The following is a 19,614-nucleotide window of genomic DNA, read 5'->3' as shown; positions in this document are numbered from 1 at the left end:
GGCAGGACATGTGAAGCACTTAAAATTTCAGTTAAGCAGTGCTTCAGAAGAGTCAGAAAGAATGAGCATTTGTGTTCAGGAGTGTGGGGTTTTCCCTCCAGGCTCCAGCTTGCTGACATAGACTCTTGTTTTCCAAACTTCCATGCAAGAAAATCTCATGCTATTAAAGAACAAAACCCTCAAGAAAAAGAAGAAAAATGCTTTCTTGTAGCCTTGAGGTCGATAGTTGTCTCTGTTGCAAAACTATAGTCTCGGCAACCCTTCAGTGTGTTATTTTATAACCATTGTCCTGAAAACCACTATGAGTCAAAGCCTATTCAAGCGAGGGAAAGTGACATAACCACTGGTTACCAGTAGCAATGCAGTGACAATCTCTATCAGAGATACGCCACCAGTATTTACATAGTTACATAGCAGACACTTAAAGAGATAAATCATGGTGTACAGGGAGGGTTTCTAGCAGAACATGAATTCAAGCTAGGGAAGGGGAATAGATTTATCATAGGAAATGCAATCAGCATTTGTGCTCTGCAAGGAACTTCCACAGTTCCTATTCTCAATGTATGAAAACATCTGCAGAGCTGGCTGGCAGTCTGAGCACTCTGGACTGAAAGGAGTCTCAAAAAGGCACTGAGAAATGCACTTCTGGGAATTCTCATCGGCTGAAACATTTCAAGGGAAAAGAGCAGCTGTGCTTATGAACTGCTCCCCGTGGTGGGAGCTATGTGCTAAGGAGGGTTCAGAACACAGAGCTTTATCCCAAGCCTGCAAATAGTTAAGACCTTATGACAGATGCCCTATGGGCAACAACTCTGTGACCCTCTTTTTCAGGGGAGCCACCAGGTGGCTGTGCCTCTCCTAGTTCCTGGTATGTGTGGTGTTTGGGAAATGTTAGTGCTTGGTGGGGTGTGACAGGTACAGAGTGAACCGTACAGTCACTAACAGCAAAACACTTTCAAACCAAGATACTAATTTACTGTTCACCAGAAGTCAAACAACTACTAAATATTTGATTCTGATTATCAGGCCTGGCTCTGCAGAGATTTTTTTAGCAAAAACAGCTGTGTGAATTGATCATAGATAATCTAGATATGCTGGGGTGTTTTTATATAACACATCCTGAAAGCATAGAGTTTTCATACATTCATACATATATTCATGGACTTGGAGCAGCAGTAGGTCATGAGGTGTACTTGATTAGAAGGCAAAAGAAAAAAAAAAGAAAGAGGAAAAAAGCACCCTCCTGCCTACCTGCATTGTTCATGAGATCAAGAACAGATTTATCCTTTACTTAAACAGAACAAGTTAAAGTGAGGAGGTGACTCACTCTGCAAAACACATCTCCCTTGTATGATTTTTCTGCAAAGGGAGGTTTAATTTCTTCCTTTTAATGACAATGAGCACAATACTGATCTTCTTCCAAGAGTTAATGGCTGGCATAACGAGCAGCATGAGAGCATGACTACATTCTTCAGCCTTCTTCCGAATCCATAAACTGCATCAGGCTTTGAGTCCACAACAGCCACCAATAAACCTGCATTGCTCCCCTCTCAAGCACAACTAACCCAAGTGTGAAATTCCAAACCACCAGTCACACTGACTGAGCTCCTTCTCCAGTAGAAGAAGGGATGTGAAAAGTCACATCACAAATACAGCCACGGATGGCTTCTTATTTCCATGTGCTCTACATGTGCTGTAATAGTCCATAGCAAGATCAGATTTTGACTGATGGCCCATGCAGTTGAGGCCATTTCAAAAAAAGCACCAAGCAGGAAGCCTGACCATTATGTCTTGAAGCTGCACTAACATATGCATAGGGAACAAGAGGAGAAGATTTGTGTGTCCTTCTGTGTTATTTTGCCACTGGACCTCTGAATGACTTTTGGCAACTATCTTTACCTCTTATTTTGCATTCTGCCTATTGTGACTACTCCTTCATGTACTGGACATCCTTGCTATCATACACACATGATTTACATTGAGAAACTATCAAGACCAAGTTTTACTTTCAATCTGTTTAAAATTAATTAATCTTGAAAGAAAAGGCATCATGTTCTGTCCTCTATAAAGAAAATAAAAGGCGTAATAGAGAAGTTTGTGTTCATATGCCATGGTTAGAAAATTACTACAATTAAGACACAAATACATGATCCAGTTTAAATAAATGCAAGGCACCAATACAGAGAGCAATGCTATCACGGGGTGTTGTTTCTCAAGTAAAAATACCAACAGAGCCTGCAAAAGGTTCTTGTTACCTACTGGTCCATGAACTATGGAATAAGAAAAAACTCCAGTGCCCTTCCCACACAAACCCCTGCCTGCCTAATTGATGACTGGCTGGTGATCAGCTTGACAAGACCTCAGGACAGACAAAGCAAGCATCCCACTCAGGCTGTGTCTCTCACTGCTTGATACTGAAAGGGGGATTCACAATGTGCCCTTGAAGCATAACCAAACCTAGAGTGACTGGGATAAAATAATTTCTCTTCAGACATACCCAGATTCTTAGAAGGTTACTTTTGTTCTGCATTGGAATGAATAAAGCCAGAAATTCAGTGAAATTCAAATTCCAGGGTATTTCAGTTGTGAAGAAAGAAGATATTTCAGCGTTGAACAAATATTTAACAAGTAATTCATTATGAATTCTGAAAAACCTAACAATATTTTGAAGACTCTCATTTTAGCAAAACTGAGGAACTATCTGCTATGCACTCCCACTAGCCATTTTGGTGACAACTTCTGCTTTACTAATCTCTCAGGAGAAAAGGCCAAATTAATTCTTAAGTAGAGTGGAGTGAGCACCCCAAGTTTTCAAGAACCCATCAGCATACATGGTAGCTCTCCAATTACAGTCAACTGCTGCTTAATGTGTAGCAAGGCAAATTCAAGACTAAGTGTTCCAGAGAACATGACAAGTCCAGTCAAGAAGCCTTTCCAGTTCTGGAGAACATGAGCAATTGTTGTTACAGAACCACCAAATGAGTATATTCTGTCTAGAAGGTATTCATGGATTCCTCTGCTCTGAGCAGTAAGAAATGACTGTGCAAAAATGCCTTTAGCAACAGGTCATTTTACCTCCATGCAGCAGAATTCCCTTTATCTGAAATGACTTCACTTAGCTCAGCTGAGATAATTTTCAGTTTGAAACAATGCAAGTCTAAGCAGCCAGAAGGGAAATGTTGTAACAAGGAACACAAGGATGTATGTTTTGTTTCACAGCCTGTGGTAAGATACAAGGAAGATGAACAGGCTTCATAGAGGAATTAATGCAGTCTGCAGTCCACTTGGAAGTTAAAAGACTAAGATGCAGTATGGATCAAAGCTGGATGTTATTGATGAGTCCAAGCAAATGGATCAAGAAGCTTCTGAACAATTTGAAATCCTGCTGATGGTTTATTTGAAACTACAGGACACATTCTTGCACAGGTTTTAAAAGCTTCCTGGACCACAGCTATTAATCTATCTTTAGATTGGTATGGACTGCTGTCAAAGAAGTCTCCTCTTTAGAAGTATGACAAATAAGTCTTACTATGCTTGTTGTGATTTTTTAAATCCAAAAGGCAAGTCATCCTTTCCTACACAAACATCTGTGGGAGTGTAAAAGGCCTCCTTAACCCACAATTTTAATTTCAGTAATTTTCTGCAGGGAGCAAGGAAGATAAAGGCAAGTTCTACAACCAGAAAACATGAAAGAGACAAATATGGGTGGTATTTCTGTGATAGAAACCCTGCAATTAGCTGGAATGAGCATGTGCTTTCTAAAGTACATCTGACTTCTGACAAACTGAGTTCAAGAGCCACAGCCTGCTGTCTTTGGGCCATTGCTCACAGCCTCCCTGTCTTTGCTGCTGGGGGAAATTCATTCAGGCAAGGAGTGAGGAATTCATCAGTTTTTTGGCAAAGCTCTTAGGGACATACATATGGTCACACAGTATTTAAATGAGACTTGAAACATGTTTTATATTAAGGAAGTCCTTTCAAGGTAAATTCACCAAAGGAGTACCTCAGAACAGACTATTCCAGAACAAAGGGAGGGACCAACAATGACCATCCAGTCCAACTGCCTGAGTAGCTCAGGAAACTTCAGCCTGTGCTTAACTGCTGTCTCAGCCTGGGGGCTTGGATATCCTCCTACCTGTGACTTCCATTCCAGTTGAAGGCAGCCCTTTCATCCTGGGCTCTGGCCTGCATGACTGATGAGCTGGAGTGGGTTACAAGACCACTGCCTCTTGCTGCTCACCACTGCAGGACCAGAGGTTTGTGCCTAGTCATGTCAGCTGATTTCATGGAATCAAACACACAGGCAACACATGAAACAAGAGGCAGGCATTTCCAGTCACAAAACTAGAAGATTACAGCTATTTAGCCCATCTGATCAATGAGATAAAGAAATATATTTCACCTTCCTACTGCTGTAATTCCATGGACTTAGTCCTGAAAGCCCAGATGATACTTCTTTCTTGGTCTGCAGTCTTCCAATTTTCTTCCAAATTAGCCTTTAACTATCCATAGCTAAACCATAGTCACTTAGTAAGAAATGAGGCACCAATTTTATGCAAAACTCAAAATCACATTTATCATACTAGAAGGCAGGAGTGGGTTTGTTATTTTATTTTTTATTTGAAACATGGCAGAGCTTTCTTATGATACATACACATTGATAGGGCTTCCGGTAGCACACTTTCAAAAAAAAATTAGAATTATGAATCATAATCAGAAATAAATGACTCTAACATCTATTAAGATGGTTATTTAAAAAATGTTTAGATGAATCATGCAAAAATGTTCACAAAGAGCATTACTTTTCATAGATAAATGTTCACTTTTTCATAGATAAATGTTTCGTTTTCCCTAAGTCTTACAAAAAGAGCTTGTGCTATAAACACGTGAATTGAAAAAAAAATATTTACAGCAGACATCATAAATGCCACATTGAAGTTCATAGAGGCAAAGTGGTGATGGTCCCCTGTTTGCATTCACCAAACATGCTGAGGGTTTCAGATCTCTTCCATAAACTCCCAATTTAAAAGTGTTCAGTCTTGGATCTTCAGTATGCTCCTCTTCTCCAAATCATTAATTTCCTTCAGTATAAGGGCAACATTGTATCTCAGTTCCTGAAACTTTGCAACTGGCACCTGAAACAGAATGCTCAGGTTAGAAAACACACAAGACATCTCAGGAACTTGACTAGGGCATGCCTATGGATATGGAACATTCTGCAGTGTAGGGCCAATCTCTCTCAAAATACTTAGTTTTTCCAGACTTAAGACAAAGGATTTAAGGTTAATAAAATTCAGGTAATTCAACTAAATCCATATGGAAAAGGAGAGTGGGGAAAAACCAGAAATAACACCTAGATTGTACATTTTCTGTACTGCCTGATGAGAGAAAGAAAACACTCAAGGATGTAAACTGAGAGCTGCTTGGGTGATAGAAAAGTCATGAACTGGAAAGAAAGACATCTGGAAGGTCATGGAGCCTACAGAATTCTCAAGCAACAAATTCAAGATATTCTGCTTGTCCAGACTTGCAAGACAAAGGAATTGAGACTCGAGGCCAGACACTAGGCAGCAACCTCAAGAGCAAATGGCACTTCCATGCGTGGAAGGCAAAAGATTTAAGGTTAAACATAAAAGCATTTTCAACTGTGCAGGAGACTCATGGGGTCTCCTTTACCATTTCAAGCCTGAGAAGCCCAGTGGATGGAAATATTATCTACGAAGACAGAGACCCCCAGCTGAGTGCAGGCACAGCCTGGTTACACCAGTGCAGTGCACAAACACATGCTCACACGAGTGCCCAGTGCAGTCTGGCTGGTCCCACACAGTCTGCACAGCACTGCCTAATTTACTCCTCTGACTGCACTGAAGACAGCAGTTCTTTTGGCAGAGACCCTTGTCATCCTTCTGCCCACTCTAGCACAGATACCAAGAATAAGAGAGAAATCCAACACCTGATTTGCATTTTCCACATATATCAGAAATGCATAAAAAGGCACCATGTCCTTTTCACTTTTGACATATATACAACAAGACTCAAAATGCTGCAATTCCCACTGCTTTAAAAAAACAGCTTCAGTCAGAAGCCACACTGTGATTAAAATACCAAATGGAGACCAAAGAGTATAACTTCTCCCTGTGCTATACACATTTTAAAACTGTTCACAACAGAATTATTTTCTGAATGTACCATCTTACATAAGCCCTGCTAGTTAGCACGACATTCTGAATGTGTTCAAATAAAGGAAAACTGAACATCTGAGGACTATGTTTACTTGCATAAACTTACTTACTCAAACCAAAACACAAGTTCATTCCAAAAAGGTAACTGTGGGAAGACCTCTCATGAGATCTAGAAATCCTGTCTAAAGCCACACCCTTGGCATTCAGGTCCAAGTAGCAGCAACAGCAAAGAGCTGATTCTAAGAGAAGCACACTGTTTGTTATCGGATATCTGCACTCCTGCATGTGCTGGACAAACACATCTTCACTGCAGAATAACTAAAGGTCTTCCACAGACTCACACTGAGGAAAAAAACCCACAAAAACAAACCCTAAAGCCAAACCAAAACAGTCAGAAACAATGGCACCAAGACCAACACTGGACATGATATGCCAGGAAATAAAGTGGGAATAAACTAGATTTTATCCTCACAAGTGAAACTTACCCTTTTGTAAAGGGTTAACCTGAAGTCCATGGCATCATTTAAGCTCCATGGAAGTCCTCAAATACAGTGTATGGGATGCTCTGAGCTGGACTGTCCAGAGGGGTAAATTTGATCTCCTGTGAAGTGACACCCTCAACAGTTTGCAATGTAGCATAGAATTTATGCCCTTCTCTACAGATGCTTTCTTGCAAAACAATTTAACAGAAAAATCCTCCTCTTTCAACCCACAGGGCTCTTTCAACCCAGAGGGCTTTGGTGCTTCTTCCAGACTACTACTAATGTGAGAGTTGAAGCCAAAATCTGTACAGAGTTCAAATGTAACAATGCCTGCTGTGCGTTGAATTCCTGTACGCACCACCATGCTATTTATAGAACAAATAGCATTCCTTTCCAAAGGTTAAAATTATGGAAGAGTTTATGCCATCTTCTGGCAAGTCTTTAGGTACAGTGACATAAATACTGCCACTGACTAATCCTGTAACAAGCAAAGAGGGTTTTTTGCTTTCTAGCAGCCAGAACAGTTCTGAAGTAAAAGAATAAAACTGCCACAGAAAAGAATGTTACCATTCTCTGCCAAATGCAGAAGGTTTAGAAGTGTATCATACATTATATAAACTACCCCAGTAATTTTTCTGCCCTCAAGAGACAACATCAGGTCTGAAGGTTACAGTTCATAACAACCCCATAACTTTTAATCAAACCAGATATTATGTAAGAATGCTTTCCAGCAATTAATATCCTCCTAATAAATTGCAGTTCAGCAGAATATGTGTAAGAACAAGATATGAAATGATTTTAATTGGTATTTAATTAAATATTTTATAAGGCTACACTGAACATGAAGGATTCCAAAGCAAACCAACCAATGGTAACACACCATTTACAAAAGCTTTAGTATTTTAAATAATAATTCAACTTTCTAAATAAAACTAGAAGTGGTTTCCTTACTATTTATTATGGCAATCAGACTTACTTCAAAGCGATGAGCTGTCCCATCTGAAAGCTTCATCATCATCAGAATGGATGGCTGGAGTGCACGGGCCAGTGAACTGAAATTATTTACATCATTAGGATTACAGCAGTACAGATCAGCGCTGTGATGAGTACAGCATTGCACATCAACAATTTTAGATGTTCATGTAGGCTTTACACAGAACATGAGTAATTTCAGTCACAGAGTCTGGCTGGAAACTCATGAACACAACAGCTCTGTCCAATTTACCTCAGTATTGAGACTTAACATTTCATTAATAGTTTAGTAACTGCAAGTTTAGGGGCATTTTCATTTTTACATGATTGGTTTAGTGGAACTATGATAAGGATAAGAGCTGACAAAGTACTGCTAATAATAATGCACAGTTTTCTTATGCAGTTTACCATGCTGCATTAATCATTTCCATCCCTTCATACGTTCAACTGCCACCTCATTCGGGGAATCAACCTCTTCCAGGCTTCATCCTAAATTTGTGTGTTATTTTATTTGATGACCCAAAGAAGGGAAGTGAGTCATTCTTGTGCAGCTTCCAGCAACTGACATTGCCAAAGCCTGCTCAGGTACAGACAGGCACTACAGCCCAAAGCTGCCATACTTCCCTGCAGAGGCTGTTGCTGAATGATAAACAAGAAATCCCAGGGGGAAGATTAACTGAAAACAAAATTAAAAGGAAGGAAAACAAAAACCGGTAATGTATTGCTCCTGTGTTGTTTGGAAAACAAATCATAGGATTTGCTTTCAGCTTGCAAGCAGTGTGCCTGAGGATGTTTACCTAGACATTTTGCTCTTGTATCAGTATAGATTCTTTTTCTACAGTGTGATACCTGTGTGGTGCTTATAGCACTGCTCATCAGAAAGTCACCTGAACTAGTAGCTTGTGGCCATTCCAGTTTTCTCTTAGGAGCCTTTTTTTTTGATTTCAAGAAGACAATCCCTGATCAGCCATGGGCTTCCCTGGCAGCAAAGAGACAGCACTCTCTCCCAGATGCAGGTATTCAGACATTCAACATGAGGTCACTCATGGAAACAAACTACACTACTAACAAAGACTGGATCATCCAATTTCTTTCAGCTTGTTCTGTTCTGGTTAGGACTAGACAGAGACCAAACAGCACAGACAACAGGTTTCTGTTTCCTTCTGGTCTAGCCAAAGATCCATCCTCCGTTGTGGCAGATGGTAAGAAGCTGTTCACTGCAGGCACAGGCAGGATGATCTCAAAGGCTTTTACTCCTGCTGTGAAAGAAACTAGGAGGTAGTTCAATGACCAGATACATAACTATGTAGCGTAAAGGTGCTGTCCTGAAACTTCTCTATGTAGAAGCAGAGTACAAGAGGTGGAAATACATTTAACATGTGCAAAAAATGACCATCTGCTTGAGTGGTTGAATAGATGAATATCCTCCCCTGTTCCAGTAACACTAAGAGCTTGCCTAGCTGCTTGAGGCTCAATCTGATTAATTTATGCCATCATCACCAGGGCCTGTGGATTTGTATTAGCTGTGTTAAGTTTTAAAATAAGAGACTTAAACTTTGAAATGTTACCTGCAGTAAAGTCTATATACACTGATTTCTACACTGTTCAGAAAATTCCACCTGTATCTTACTGTTAAAGGCTCCCTGCCAATCCCTAATAGCAAGGCACATTTTAACCAAATTAGAATGTTTGAGCAGCACAAGAAATCAGTTTAATCTTAGGTAATTCCAGGGATGTGCATGATTCTCTTTTATACCTTGTGGATATAGCTACATCCACTCTCCACTTGAAGTCCTGGATACTTGGCAACCGACTTCTTTGTATCAGAGCTGTGCCTTCGGATGGGGGACGCCTGAAGAGTGAATCAGAAACAAGAGGCTGCAATGTAAATCCATAAAAGAAGAAACAACCTAAACAGAAAATAGAATTCCTCAGTACAAACCTGTCGGGAATTTATTTATCTCCTACATCTGTCTACACTTAAAGAGGTCTGAATAAGCAGAGGTTTTGTGGATTTAAGACAGTTGTGCTCAGATTATCCCCTTTTTCTATGCTTAACTATGGTCCATGTTGAAAAAAGAGACCAAGTGACTGTATAATTCTAGTAAACTGATGTCACTATAAATTTTAGTAAGAGTCATTGTGGTGGCTGGCATACCTATTATTTCTATTATATGCAACTGTGAGGCATAGAAAGGGACCTGCAAACATTCATCATTCATTCATCCTTACCTTCATGCAAATCCAACAGGAACAAGCAAGCAGAGACAAGGCAGATGACTTAGGCAAAACAGTTGCATAAGGTCACTGTTCTTCTTCAGCAAAAAACATCTAGTATTGGCAGCAGCAATGTTTTAAAATATAATATTAGTGTATTGAGTGTATTTTGAAGCGTATTTAAAAAACCCTACAGTGGTTCTTGTTGATCCAACACAATTTACAACTTTAAGTTCCTTACATAATGTTCACTGCCAACCCCAGCTCAGCCTTCAAGATTTTTGCCTAGTCTAATGCATAAGAAGCCAAGCATTTCATTTGTTACTCATACTGCAGGAAGAATCAGGCTGACCAAGCCATAGTTTATTTCTGTGTGGGAATACAGTTAACAGCAATTAAACTTCAGCAGGTTGACAACTTTTAAAATTTTAGCAACATGCTAAGTTCTGGATAACTAAATGGCAAATCTGATTCAAATATAGAATAACCATTCACTCTTAGATATACTTGCAGAAATAATTTCAGAATGAGGTCATTGTGCTGGTCCATTCAGGAGATGGATTCTGGACTTTGTGTTACTCTTTTTTTTTTTTTTTTTTTTCTCTAAGCATCCTGTGTCCCTGGAATTTATTTACTGTACATTTCAAGGCTAGTCCAGTACTTCTACTAAGGGCAGGATAAGTAACATTACATCCTTTATCCATGGTGCTAGACTTAATCTAATTACAGACTTGCATCAGAAAGGAATCCTCTCTGAACAAATCAAGCACCTTAGGAATGGCAGTCTCACATCACTACTGAGATTCTTGTGTGCAAGTTAGCTGGGCCTTTAGAAACTGCCCAGAAAGATTAATGATCTGATAAGGTACAGGGACTCACAGCCTGAGATCCTCCAAGCGTCCTGCATTTTGCAAAGGTGATATAAGGAAGAATTTATCTCTTTGGTGAGGGGAGGTTGGGTGGTGTCAGAAGTGAGACATGTTCCTAATAGCATGGTAAAGAAATGAGCAAAAAAATTAGATCAGCTGGTTCTTACTCATTGTCAGCTCCTGGATAGGAAGTAGGTCACCACAACTGGGTGCAGCCATGAGGAGCTGGAGTCCAGAACAGGCATTAGCAGGATTAAACAGTAAGAACAGGCCTTTCCCTCAGTGGAGAGCTGCTGCCAGAGTATTGCTTAAGTTGGAGACTCTCTAAAAATAGCCACACTGCTACCGTTTCCTAAAGACATGCTAACTCCCATCAATGGAAGTCAGTCCATTCAGTGCAGCAACAGCACCCTGGGGGAAGAAAGGAGTTTTAAAAACAGAAAGATACTCTACTTAGGAGTGGTGGGAAAGATCAGAAATGGTGGCCTCCAAAACAGAGGGGAAGCTTTGAATACTGTTGAGAGATGGCATTTCTGTGGTCAAACACAAAGCTTTATTTCTGGTCAGGACTGCACTTCTATACCATTCTCCTAGGAAGAGTCACAGCTTCTATAGCTTAGTTTATGCTTCTGTAAGGACCTTCCCAGCTTGGACAAGACCACAATGGGAACTGCAAGAATCCTGTAAAGATGACAGAATGTGCATAGTGGCCAACATGCATACAGAAATTACACAAGCTGCTAATCAAGTCATTAATTTCTGAGAGGAATAGCAAAACAGAGCAAAAAATACTCAATGAATCTTACATCCAAAACCTATAGCCTGTAATTACATATTGTAAACACTCTGTGCCAGCAGCTACAATATACAGTCAGCACATTGTGCAGAAGGCAGAAGTCAGAAGAAGCAAAAGACCATGGACCAGGTAGAGATCATCCTGGAGATCATACAAGCTATGGTGGAAAGGATGATACACCTGGTGACAAGAACATCACCTGCTAAAGGATGCAACTGGAAAATGAAAGATTAGAGAACTTGGAGCAGCAGCTGATCTACCAGTGCCAGAACTAGAGACAAGTTCTGGATGGTTCCCTATGCACATAAAAAGATATGCCTAGCAGGCCACTGAGTTGGAAGGCTGAACAAACTTGTATGTGTGAAATGCTGACAAATAGCACACAGAATGCACCATCCTGGTAGAAACTAAAGCTACACCATTAGAAAAAAAACCCCAGTTCATTTATTATAAACATTCGGAGAGGGTGAAGTAAGTGTTATCCTTTCCCTTAAAGGAAAGGATAGGAACAGTTTTAATTTCATGTAGTTATTTGATGTGGCAAGTTTTTCTTTCAGTCTACATAGCTTGGTGGAACTGTGGGGACACAAATACAAATGCCAAATACTTCAGAGCAGTTGTTTAGTGAAAATAACTCCAAAAATAAGATAAGATGCCAGGAAAAGTATTAAAAATGGATTTTTCTGGGTTATCCAGCTCATACTGAATTACTGAATTTTTGATCACATGCTAATGCACCTCTTACCATCACAAACATATATATTTACACCTCAATAAGCATATGTATGATTCAGTGTTACATGTAAGATTGTAGAAGCAGATCTGTCTAAAAATCAAACCTGAGGTGTTCTTCTCTGGTCTCAAAACACAGAGCAAGATTACACTGGATAATCACAGCTTTCAAAAGGAGAAAAAGCTAAATTTTCCAGCATCGTGATTTCACAGTAGAAAAACAGACAATCATGCATACTTCAAATTACATCTAAATTTATCTTCCTTTCCTACTGCAAGCAGTATTTCCACTTTGCAACCATGAATTTTGCATTCTTAACACCTATAATTCAGACAGAAGAGCAAAGAAAAGACGAGATGACTGAATTTATTTTTACTCCAAGGACCTTTATCTGTAAGCCAAGATCTTAATCAAAGAAATGAAAAATATTTTTAGCTTTGGTAGCAGCACTCAGAAACTTCAGGGTAACTGAAAAACCACAACTGTGATTATTGGGATTCCATGCAGAGAATCTGGAGCAGCATTGGGTTAGTGATGTCATGTGCTGAGTGACCTCAAGTTTCAAGAAGGAAAGTTGGCCCACAACGATCATCAGAGTCCAACTCTTCGCCCTGTACAAGTTTGCATATTAAAATGTTCAAGATTTTGAATTTCTAGATGCAGAATAGGCTAAATATGGTTGAGCAGAGAAACTTCTGGAAAAAGGGAATCCCAAGAATGAACAAAAGAGACAGGCTGTTCAGAAAGCTCTCAGTTTAGAACTTACTCTAGAGTTACTGAGGAATGTTGCTTAAAAAGTGAATTACAGCAGGCAGACCACTTGGTATCTCGTATGTGTTGTCATCAAGTCACTCAGTGTGAATTCCCAACTGAACTGTACATTAAGACTTGAGAAATGCTATCTGAGAAAGCTGCCATGAACCAGAGCAGGTAGAGGGCTTATGTAGCCTGCCTCTTTTGCTATAACTTGCAATGATAAAAAATGATGGCAAAAATGAATAATTCTGCACTGCATTTTTCATCTGTAGGTATTGATTGACCTCACAGTCTACAGAACATTATAAAAACTGATGAACACAAAAAACCTGAAAATTGGCAAGAAAGCTACTTAATGCATGTATTGCCATGTATGATGGATATCATACTGTGCTGAATCAAACTAATGGGACAAGTCATGTTCTCTTTAATTTGGAAAATATTGCTGTTCCCTCAATACACCAAGGATTTGTGTCAGCAGAGCTCTGTGCAGCCCTGCTGTCTGCACAATGAAGACACTAACCTGTTACCAAAGACTACACTGGAAAAGTCCACAATGAAATCTTCTGGTATTCTGAAAGAGAAGAGCAAGACAAAACAGTTAGGGATTTTTTGTAACCACAGTTATACAGCCTTGCCTGAAAAAAACCTAAATCTATTACAGAACACAGAAGATGTGTCAACATTTTCCATCTTCCATTGCTTAAAATTGCCAGCTTTTATGTAAGCACTTCAGTATTGATTCAGTCAGGACTCTCAAAAGGACAACCTATGTTTGTATATCAAGGCTACATCTTCCCATCCTACCTTGTATGGCAATGGTGTATTTCAAAAGAACCCAGTATTGGCTTAACTTCTCTCAGTAAAGTCAAGAAAAATTTTGCTGATAGCTCTGAGAAGTGCAGAAGGCAGGCCAGCAATGCATGCTTTCAAAAATCCCAAACTTACACGATTCATTTCACTTTCACCTCAAGTGTAATGAACACAGAAGGAATTGCCCCCTCAAAATTCAGAGGCCCTTGTAGCCAAGGCTGCTTACAAAAGGAGCATATGTGGGGACTGGTTGAAGAGACTAACACACTCCATCTACTCCACATCTCTCCACTCCTTCACCATTCCTCTGACATTGCTGTTGCCTTACAAACAAGCTTCTGTTGATTTTCAGTTCAATAGATCAGGCTGTGAATTGCAAAGACCACAGAGCAAACACTATCCACTAGCTGCCTTTGCCACAGGGACTGTAACCTCCTACAGAGAGGCAGGTTGGACAAGTGGGAGAAGTCACTACTGCTGCTGCCACAGTTAAATCCAGCACTCACCATGAATCAGTGCCCAGAGACATTACTCACCAGTGGCTTGAGACACACAGCAGTGTATCAAAGAAAAATCAAAGAAAACAAGGAAGTTATATGTTCTAAAGAGCTTACAGTGCCTAATGACCAGAGAAAAAACAACTCATCAGCTCACACAGTGGGATGATGAAACAGCAGTTACTTCAGCTAGAATTCAGAAAGGGAGAAGTGGGGTTAAACTGCATTTTTAAATAGTGTTTGGATAAAAAGAAATTCATTTTAGCAAGCACTAGAACAGTGTTTTTTGGCTGCAAGAGTCTGACTTTCAGAAGAGACAAGACTATTTCTACAAGCATGACTTATGCTTTCATGCAAGTGTATCATTAGCCCATCCTGACACTGACTGGATACCCTCACTATGTAGAGGAATAGCTGGAGACAGGGCTGTAATATGATTATGATGATATCACAACACTTGCTTGACCCAAGAGCATTACCAAAACAGAAGCATTAACACTACCTTTGGTTTGCATTATTTTTGCTGTGCAGTCAATGATCTCACTGAAAATTCTGTTCCTGGCTCAAGCAGCACACATGAGGCCAGTCACACACGACACAGATAAGATAGAACATGGCACAGTTCAGTCTGAACTACAGATAGCAATCAGTTGTCATTGGAACATTCTGAGGAAGGGACTCAAAGGGCAAGAAATGTGTGAAGATGTCTCATCCCCATGTTATTCACCTGAGTCATAAAGTTATTAAATAATCTGCAAGGGGAGGGGAAAAAAAGCACACACAATTTAGTGTGAATTTATTCCCACTGGCTCAGTCACTCAGGCTAAGAAATAAGGAATTGCAACTTTTTTAAACTAGTAATATTGATCTAGTTAATTAGAATTGGGCACATATTCCAGACTCTCTCTTCATCAAAACTAGAAGCTAAGATAAGCTTACATTACATCTGCAGTTTTAGGTTTCCTGAAGTTGCTCGTAAAGTAAATTGTGCTTATGATTGAACTGCTTATGAGGAGAAAGCCATTGTACAGGTTAATGGACAAATAAAGATGAAAAAAGACAGAATTAGAAACATCTGTTTCTCCTAGGTAGCAATCAGAATGCTAAAGAAATGTGTGAAAATAGTGTTTTAAAATAATTAAGCCTTGGTGCAGAGGTTTCACTACAGAGGAAACATCAACTGCTATTATTCTCTTATTGCTACTGAATATAGAAATAAGGGAGAACCTATAAATATTACTAGAATCTGACCTCTAGCTTTTAGGATATGATCCCTTCAGATATACTCATGGAAGACTGATATAGATTTTGTCAAAGGCTGTAACAAAGGTCATGATTTCTTGGGTAATGGGCATGAGAAATCTTAGCTGAACATGGTGGTACGGTTTCATGAACGTTATATCATTGACCTTTCAAAGATGGAAAGAAGTAGGGCAGTTCTTAGCTTCTGAAATGCTACCACTGTCTTACCAAACACTTAAAAAAATATTGCAGGGCAAGGTGGGGATGGCAGAGAGAAGGTCACTCATATTTGCATAACCTACATTACAGAATAAATCAGACTGTTCTCCCCAGCAGGTGAAATAAAACTGCTCATGCTCAATGCTAAATCAAGTCTTACACAACAGCTGGTTTTTTCCTCTGGCTTTACATGATGTTTGGCAACAGATGAATTAAGAGGTATTTACAGGTAATTTTTATACCAACTTTTTTGTGTAAAAAGTTAATTTGGAGAAGCAGTTACATAAAAGCCATGAAAAAACAAACATTAAATGAGCTGGTGTATACAGGCATACCTGAGCTCCTTCAGGTCTTCTTTAAAAACCTAAAAAGACAAGGAAGATGAAATTTTACATGATATAGCCTTAAATGATAACTTCTTACCTACTGACACAATAGTGGTTACTTATTTGGTATCTCTCCTCAAAAATTTTAGACTTGAGTGCCAGCAGTTTTAAAATGATTGCTAATATTTTGAAAAGAATTTTCAGAAGTGTCCAAGTTGTGATTTAAAGACCTAAATACCTTGGAAGCCTTTATTTTTCAAATCAATGTCTCTGCCACTTCTTTTATGTAGCTATTCAGAAACATTTTTCTTTTAGAGTGACTATATGCCCTTATTCTCAAATACACTTTGCAGTAACTTGTTTAAACTATGACAAGAAAAAGGAAATGGTCGAAGATAAGGTCTGAATATTAAAAGCATACTTCCACTACATTTCCTGCAATATGGGAACTTTCCCAATATGCCTGGGTAAATATGAAGCTGTATCTTTAACTAGAGGTACTGGAAACCCTGAAGTGGCTCACTCACATAGAAATGAGAAAAGAAAATTGTAAGGTAAAGGAACATGAAAAATTAAGAAAATAGCCATGAAGAAGGGATAGGGGTTGGGAACATGGCAGGTGTGTGCATATTCACACCAAACATCCACAGCACAAGTGGAAATTGCACTTTCTTCCAAATTCCACTTTATTGTTCTGGCCTTAATACCTTCCTTCCTCTATGGAAGAAATGTGAACAAAGGAGGCAAACAAATATGAGAAATTAGAAGCATGGACAAAAATGAGTGGTATGTGTGAACACCCAGTAAGAGTAAGAGAGAGTGCTGATGCCTGTGAAATAACATTTTGCCATGATTTCTTTGGCAGTTTTAATTTGAGTGAAAACAAACATGCACAGTGAACAAGAAGCTGAAGCACAAATAGATAAAGGAATCTTTTCCCTAAAGCTTAAAAATTTTTTCAAAAAGCTCACTCTAAATCTACCCAACAAGTGAAATAATAGGTTCCAGATTTTTAACAGTTTCTTTCAACAACCTATACTTGGAGAATCATTTTTACGTGCAGTTTCCCACCCAGGCAAATGAGATTTAGATGGTGACTTGTGTCTGATGCAGCTTTTACCTTATCAAGGTTCCAAGTACTCCCAGAACTTACTTCTTGTTTGAAAGATGATAAGGGGAGTCTCAGTGCTTCTCGGAGGAGGGTGTACATGCCAGAAATGAGGAAAGCAAGTTGCTCTTCTGAGAGGTTAGCACTTTCTGCAATCAGCCTGACAGATTCCTTGCAGTCCTTTCCTTCCAATGCATTAACAGTGACTGTGAATAAGAAAGCAAAGCAAGACTCAACTGTGTAGCTCTTGACTTCGATGGTCAAAGGTGCATTGAGAAAACTCTTACCACAGGGAGAAGCCACATGGACAAAAATTAAATCAATCATTGAGACAGTGTAGCAGAGCCTGCAACACCAGTAGCTGGATAACCTTCAGATACTGTTACATGCAGTTTTTACATGAACAGACCAGGTATATGAAACTGAACCTAATTTTTTACATTTGTCTTTGTTTAGCAATAGAGTAACAGCAACAGCCTCAAAAAACAAACCTAGTGCAAGAGTGATGTAGATAAACAGTGTTGAAATCCATCACATCTTCAAAGATTACAAAACCTTCAGAGGAAAATCTGCAGCCTGCAAACTGTGAGTCACAGGCCAGCAAGAGCAGACAGTGATGGGAGATTTGTGCCAGCTCTGCATAACCAGAGAGAAGCTGTGCCCACCCACTGCAGGGGAATCTGCACTGGGGTCACTGCCCTGGCTCCAGGCAGTTGGTTTTGAAGGACTATCTGCCCCTGCTATGGTAGGAAGCATTTATTGCACACCTGAAAGGAGGTGATAACTTACACCAAAATTAAACCATACAGTCAGGCTTCCTGGCACTGAAAAGGCTTCTCAGTCTCTATGTTCCTGCAGTAGACAGCAAATGTCGTTCAACACGTGTACTTACTTCTGTCCCAAATGCCTCTGCCTATACACAGCTTTATTATTTCAAGTATTACAAGGAACACCTGAATACATTGCTCATTTCTGCTACTGCGCAGCAATACTTTTAGAGGCAAACCAGCTACCAGATGTTTTGAGCCCTTCAAATCAAAAAGGAAATCCCTGACAAGATGTTAGCTGAGAGAACATGCCAGGGTCACACCACGCTGGGCAGCAGCTACCCTCCAGCAAGCTGTACTTTCACTCCACTAACCAACTCTTCCATTATTCAATGATTGTTTTACATACCCTAATTTACTCAGGTGTGTAACTCTTGATTTTGATGGTCAAAGGTGCCTTGAGAAAATTCTCACTAGAGGGAGAAGCCCCACAGACAAAAACGAAATCAGTCATTGCAAATCTTACAGCCTCAACCACAAAAGGACACCTGTACCTCGGGGTTGCTGTATTGTCTCCTGTACATTCTGTAGATGCCCGTGGGGTCTCTGTCTGCCATGCACAGCCTGACAGTGACTGGACTGGTGGCTCTGGGACACAGGGATGAGAAGAATGACTTTAACAGCACTCAGCTGACTTTGGGGGGCATCCACAGCTGCAGAACTCTGTTCCTCATTATCACAGATTTCACAGAGTTGCAGAATACAATGAATCAAGCCCCTCATTTTATTTAAAGCTCAGCTCTAGCTTCCTGTTGGGAACAGCAATGGGAAGTGCTCCAGGAAGCTGCAGCCTTGCAGCTGCAGCCCTCCAGCTGTCACATAATCACAAAATGTTCTGAGTTATAACGGACCCAGAAGGACCATTGAGTCCAACTCAGCCCTGCACAGGATACCCCAAGAATCCCACCATGTGCCTGAGAGAATTGTCCCAACACTCCTTGAAGTCTGTCAGGCTGCGACCACTTTCCTGGGGAGCCTGTTCCAGTGCCCATCACCTGCTAGGGAAAGAATCTTTTCCTCATAGCTAACCTGAAGTGCCCTGCCACAGCATTATGCTGTTCCCTCGTGTCCTGTCACTGGTCACCAGAGAGGGCATCAGTGTCCGTCTGTCCGCAGCCTCTCGAGAGGAAGTTGTAGCCGGCTTTGAGGTGTCCCTTCAGTCCCCTCCAGACCGAACGGACCAAACGACCTCAGTCCGCACGGTTTCCCCGCTATGGCCTTTCACCATACCCTTGGGTCTCCATTGGAAGCTCTCTAACAGCTGTGCTTGCCTTCCCGAGAGGATCCACGGCTTCCTCGGGGAACGCGGCTCCTGCCCATGGGCTCTGCCCAGGAACCCCGCGCGTCCCTGCGCGGGAGCAGCGCGGCCCTTCCGCGCCGGAGCGGCGCCCCGCGGGCCCCGCACGGGCCCTACCTTTGAGGAGCCGCCGGAAGGTCTCCTTGCCTACGTCCTGCACGCCCCTGGCCATGGCCTCCACCTCGGCCGGCACTCGCGGGCCCAGGAACCCGCGGCCACCGCCGCCCTCGCCGAGCCCCTGCGCCGCCCCGGCCGCCATGGCCGCGCCTCTCTCCCTC

The 19,614-nt window shown here is 40.7% G+C and overlaps 1 protein-coding gene across 2 annotated transcripts; it reads right to left on the bottom strand.

The window, feature by feature from the left end:
- Positions 1-4,596: 4,596 nt before the first annotated feature.
- On the bottom strand, positions 4,597-19,603 carry COMMD5 (COMM domain containing 5). Of its 2 annotated transcripts, XM_009090533.4 has the most exons (7): positions 19,454-19,603; positions 17,258-17,418; positions 16,114-16,142; positions 13,531-13,581; positions 9,393-9,488; positions 7,641-7,716; positions 4,597-5,135 (listed from the first exon to the last, which is right to left on the bottom strand). In XM_009090533.4, exons 1-7 carry the CDS (start codon positions 19,593-19,595, stop codon positions 5,034-5,036), a joined length of 657 nt encoding a protein of 218 aa, XP_009088781.4. In that variant the 5' UTR covers positions 19,596-19,603; the 3' UTR covers positions 4,597-5,033. The 2 variants fall into 2 exon arrangements, with proteins under 2 accessions (XP_009088781.4, XP_050830483.1); XM_050974526.1 differs by lacking the exons at positions 4,597-5,135; positions 7,641-7,716; positions 9,393-9,488 and adding an exon at positions 12,599-12,862.
- Positions 19,604-19,614: the final 11 nt, after the last annotated feature.

This window comes from Serinus canaria, chromosome 4A, assembly GCF_022539315.1.
Source record: "Serinus canaria isolate serCan28SL12 chromosome 4A, serCan2020, whole genome shotgun sequence".
Lineage (NCBI taxonomy): Eukaryota > Metazoa > Chordata > Aves > Passeriformes > Fringillidae > Serinus > Serinus canaria.
The sequence above is the reverse complement of the archived record's forward strand: the minus strand, read 5'-3'. Positions and strand labels throughout refer to the sequence as shown.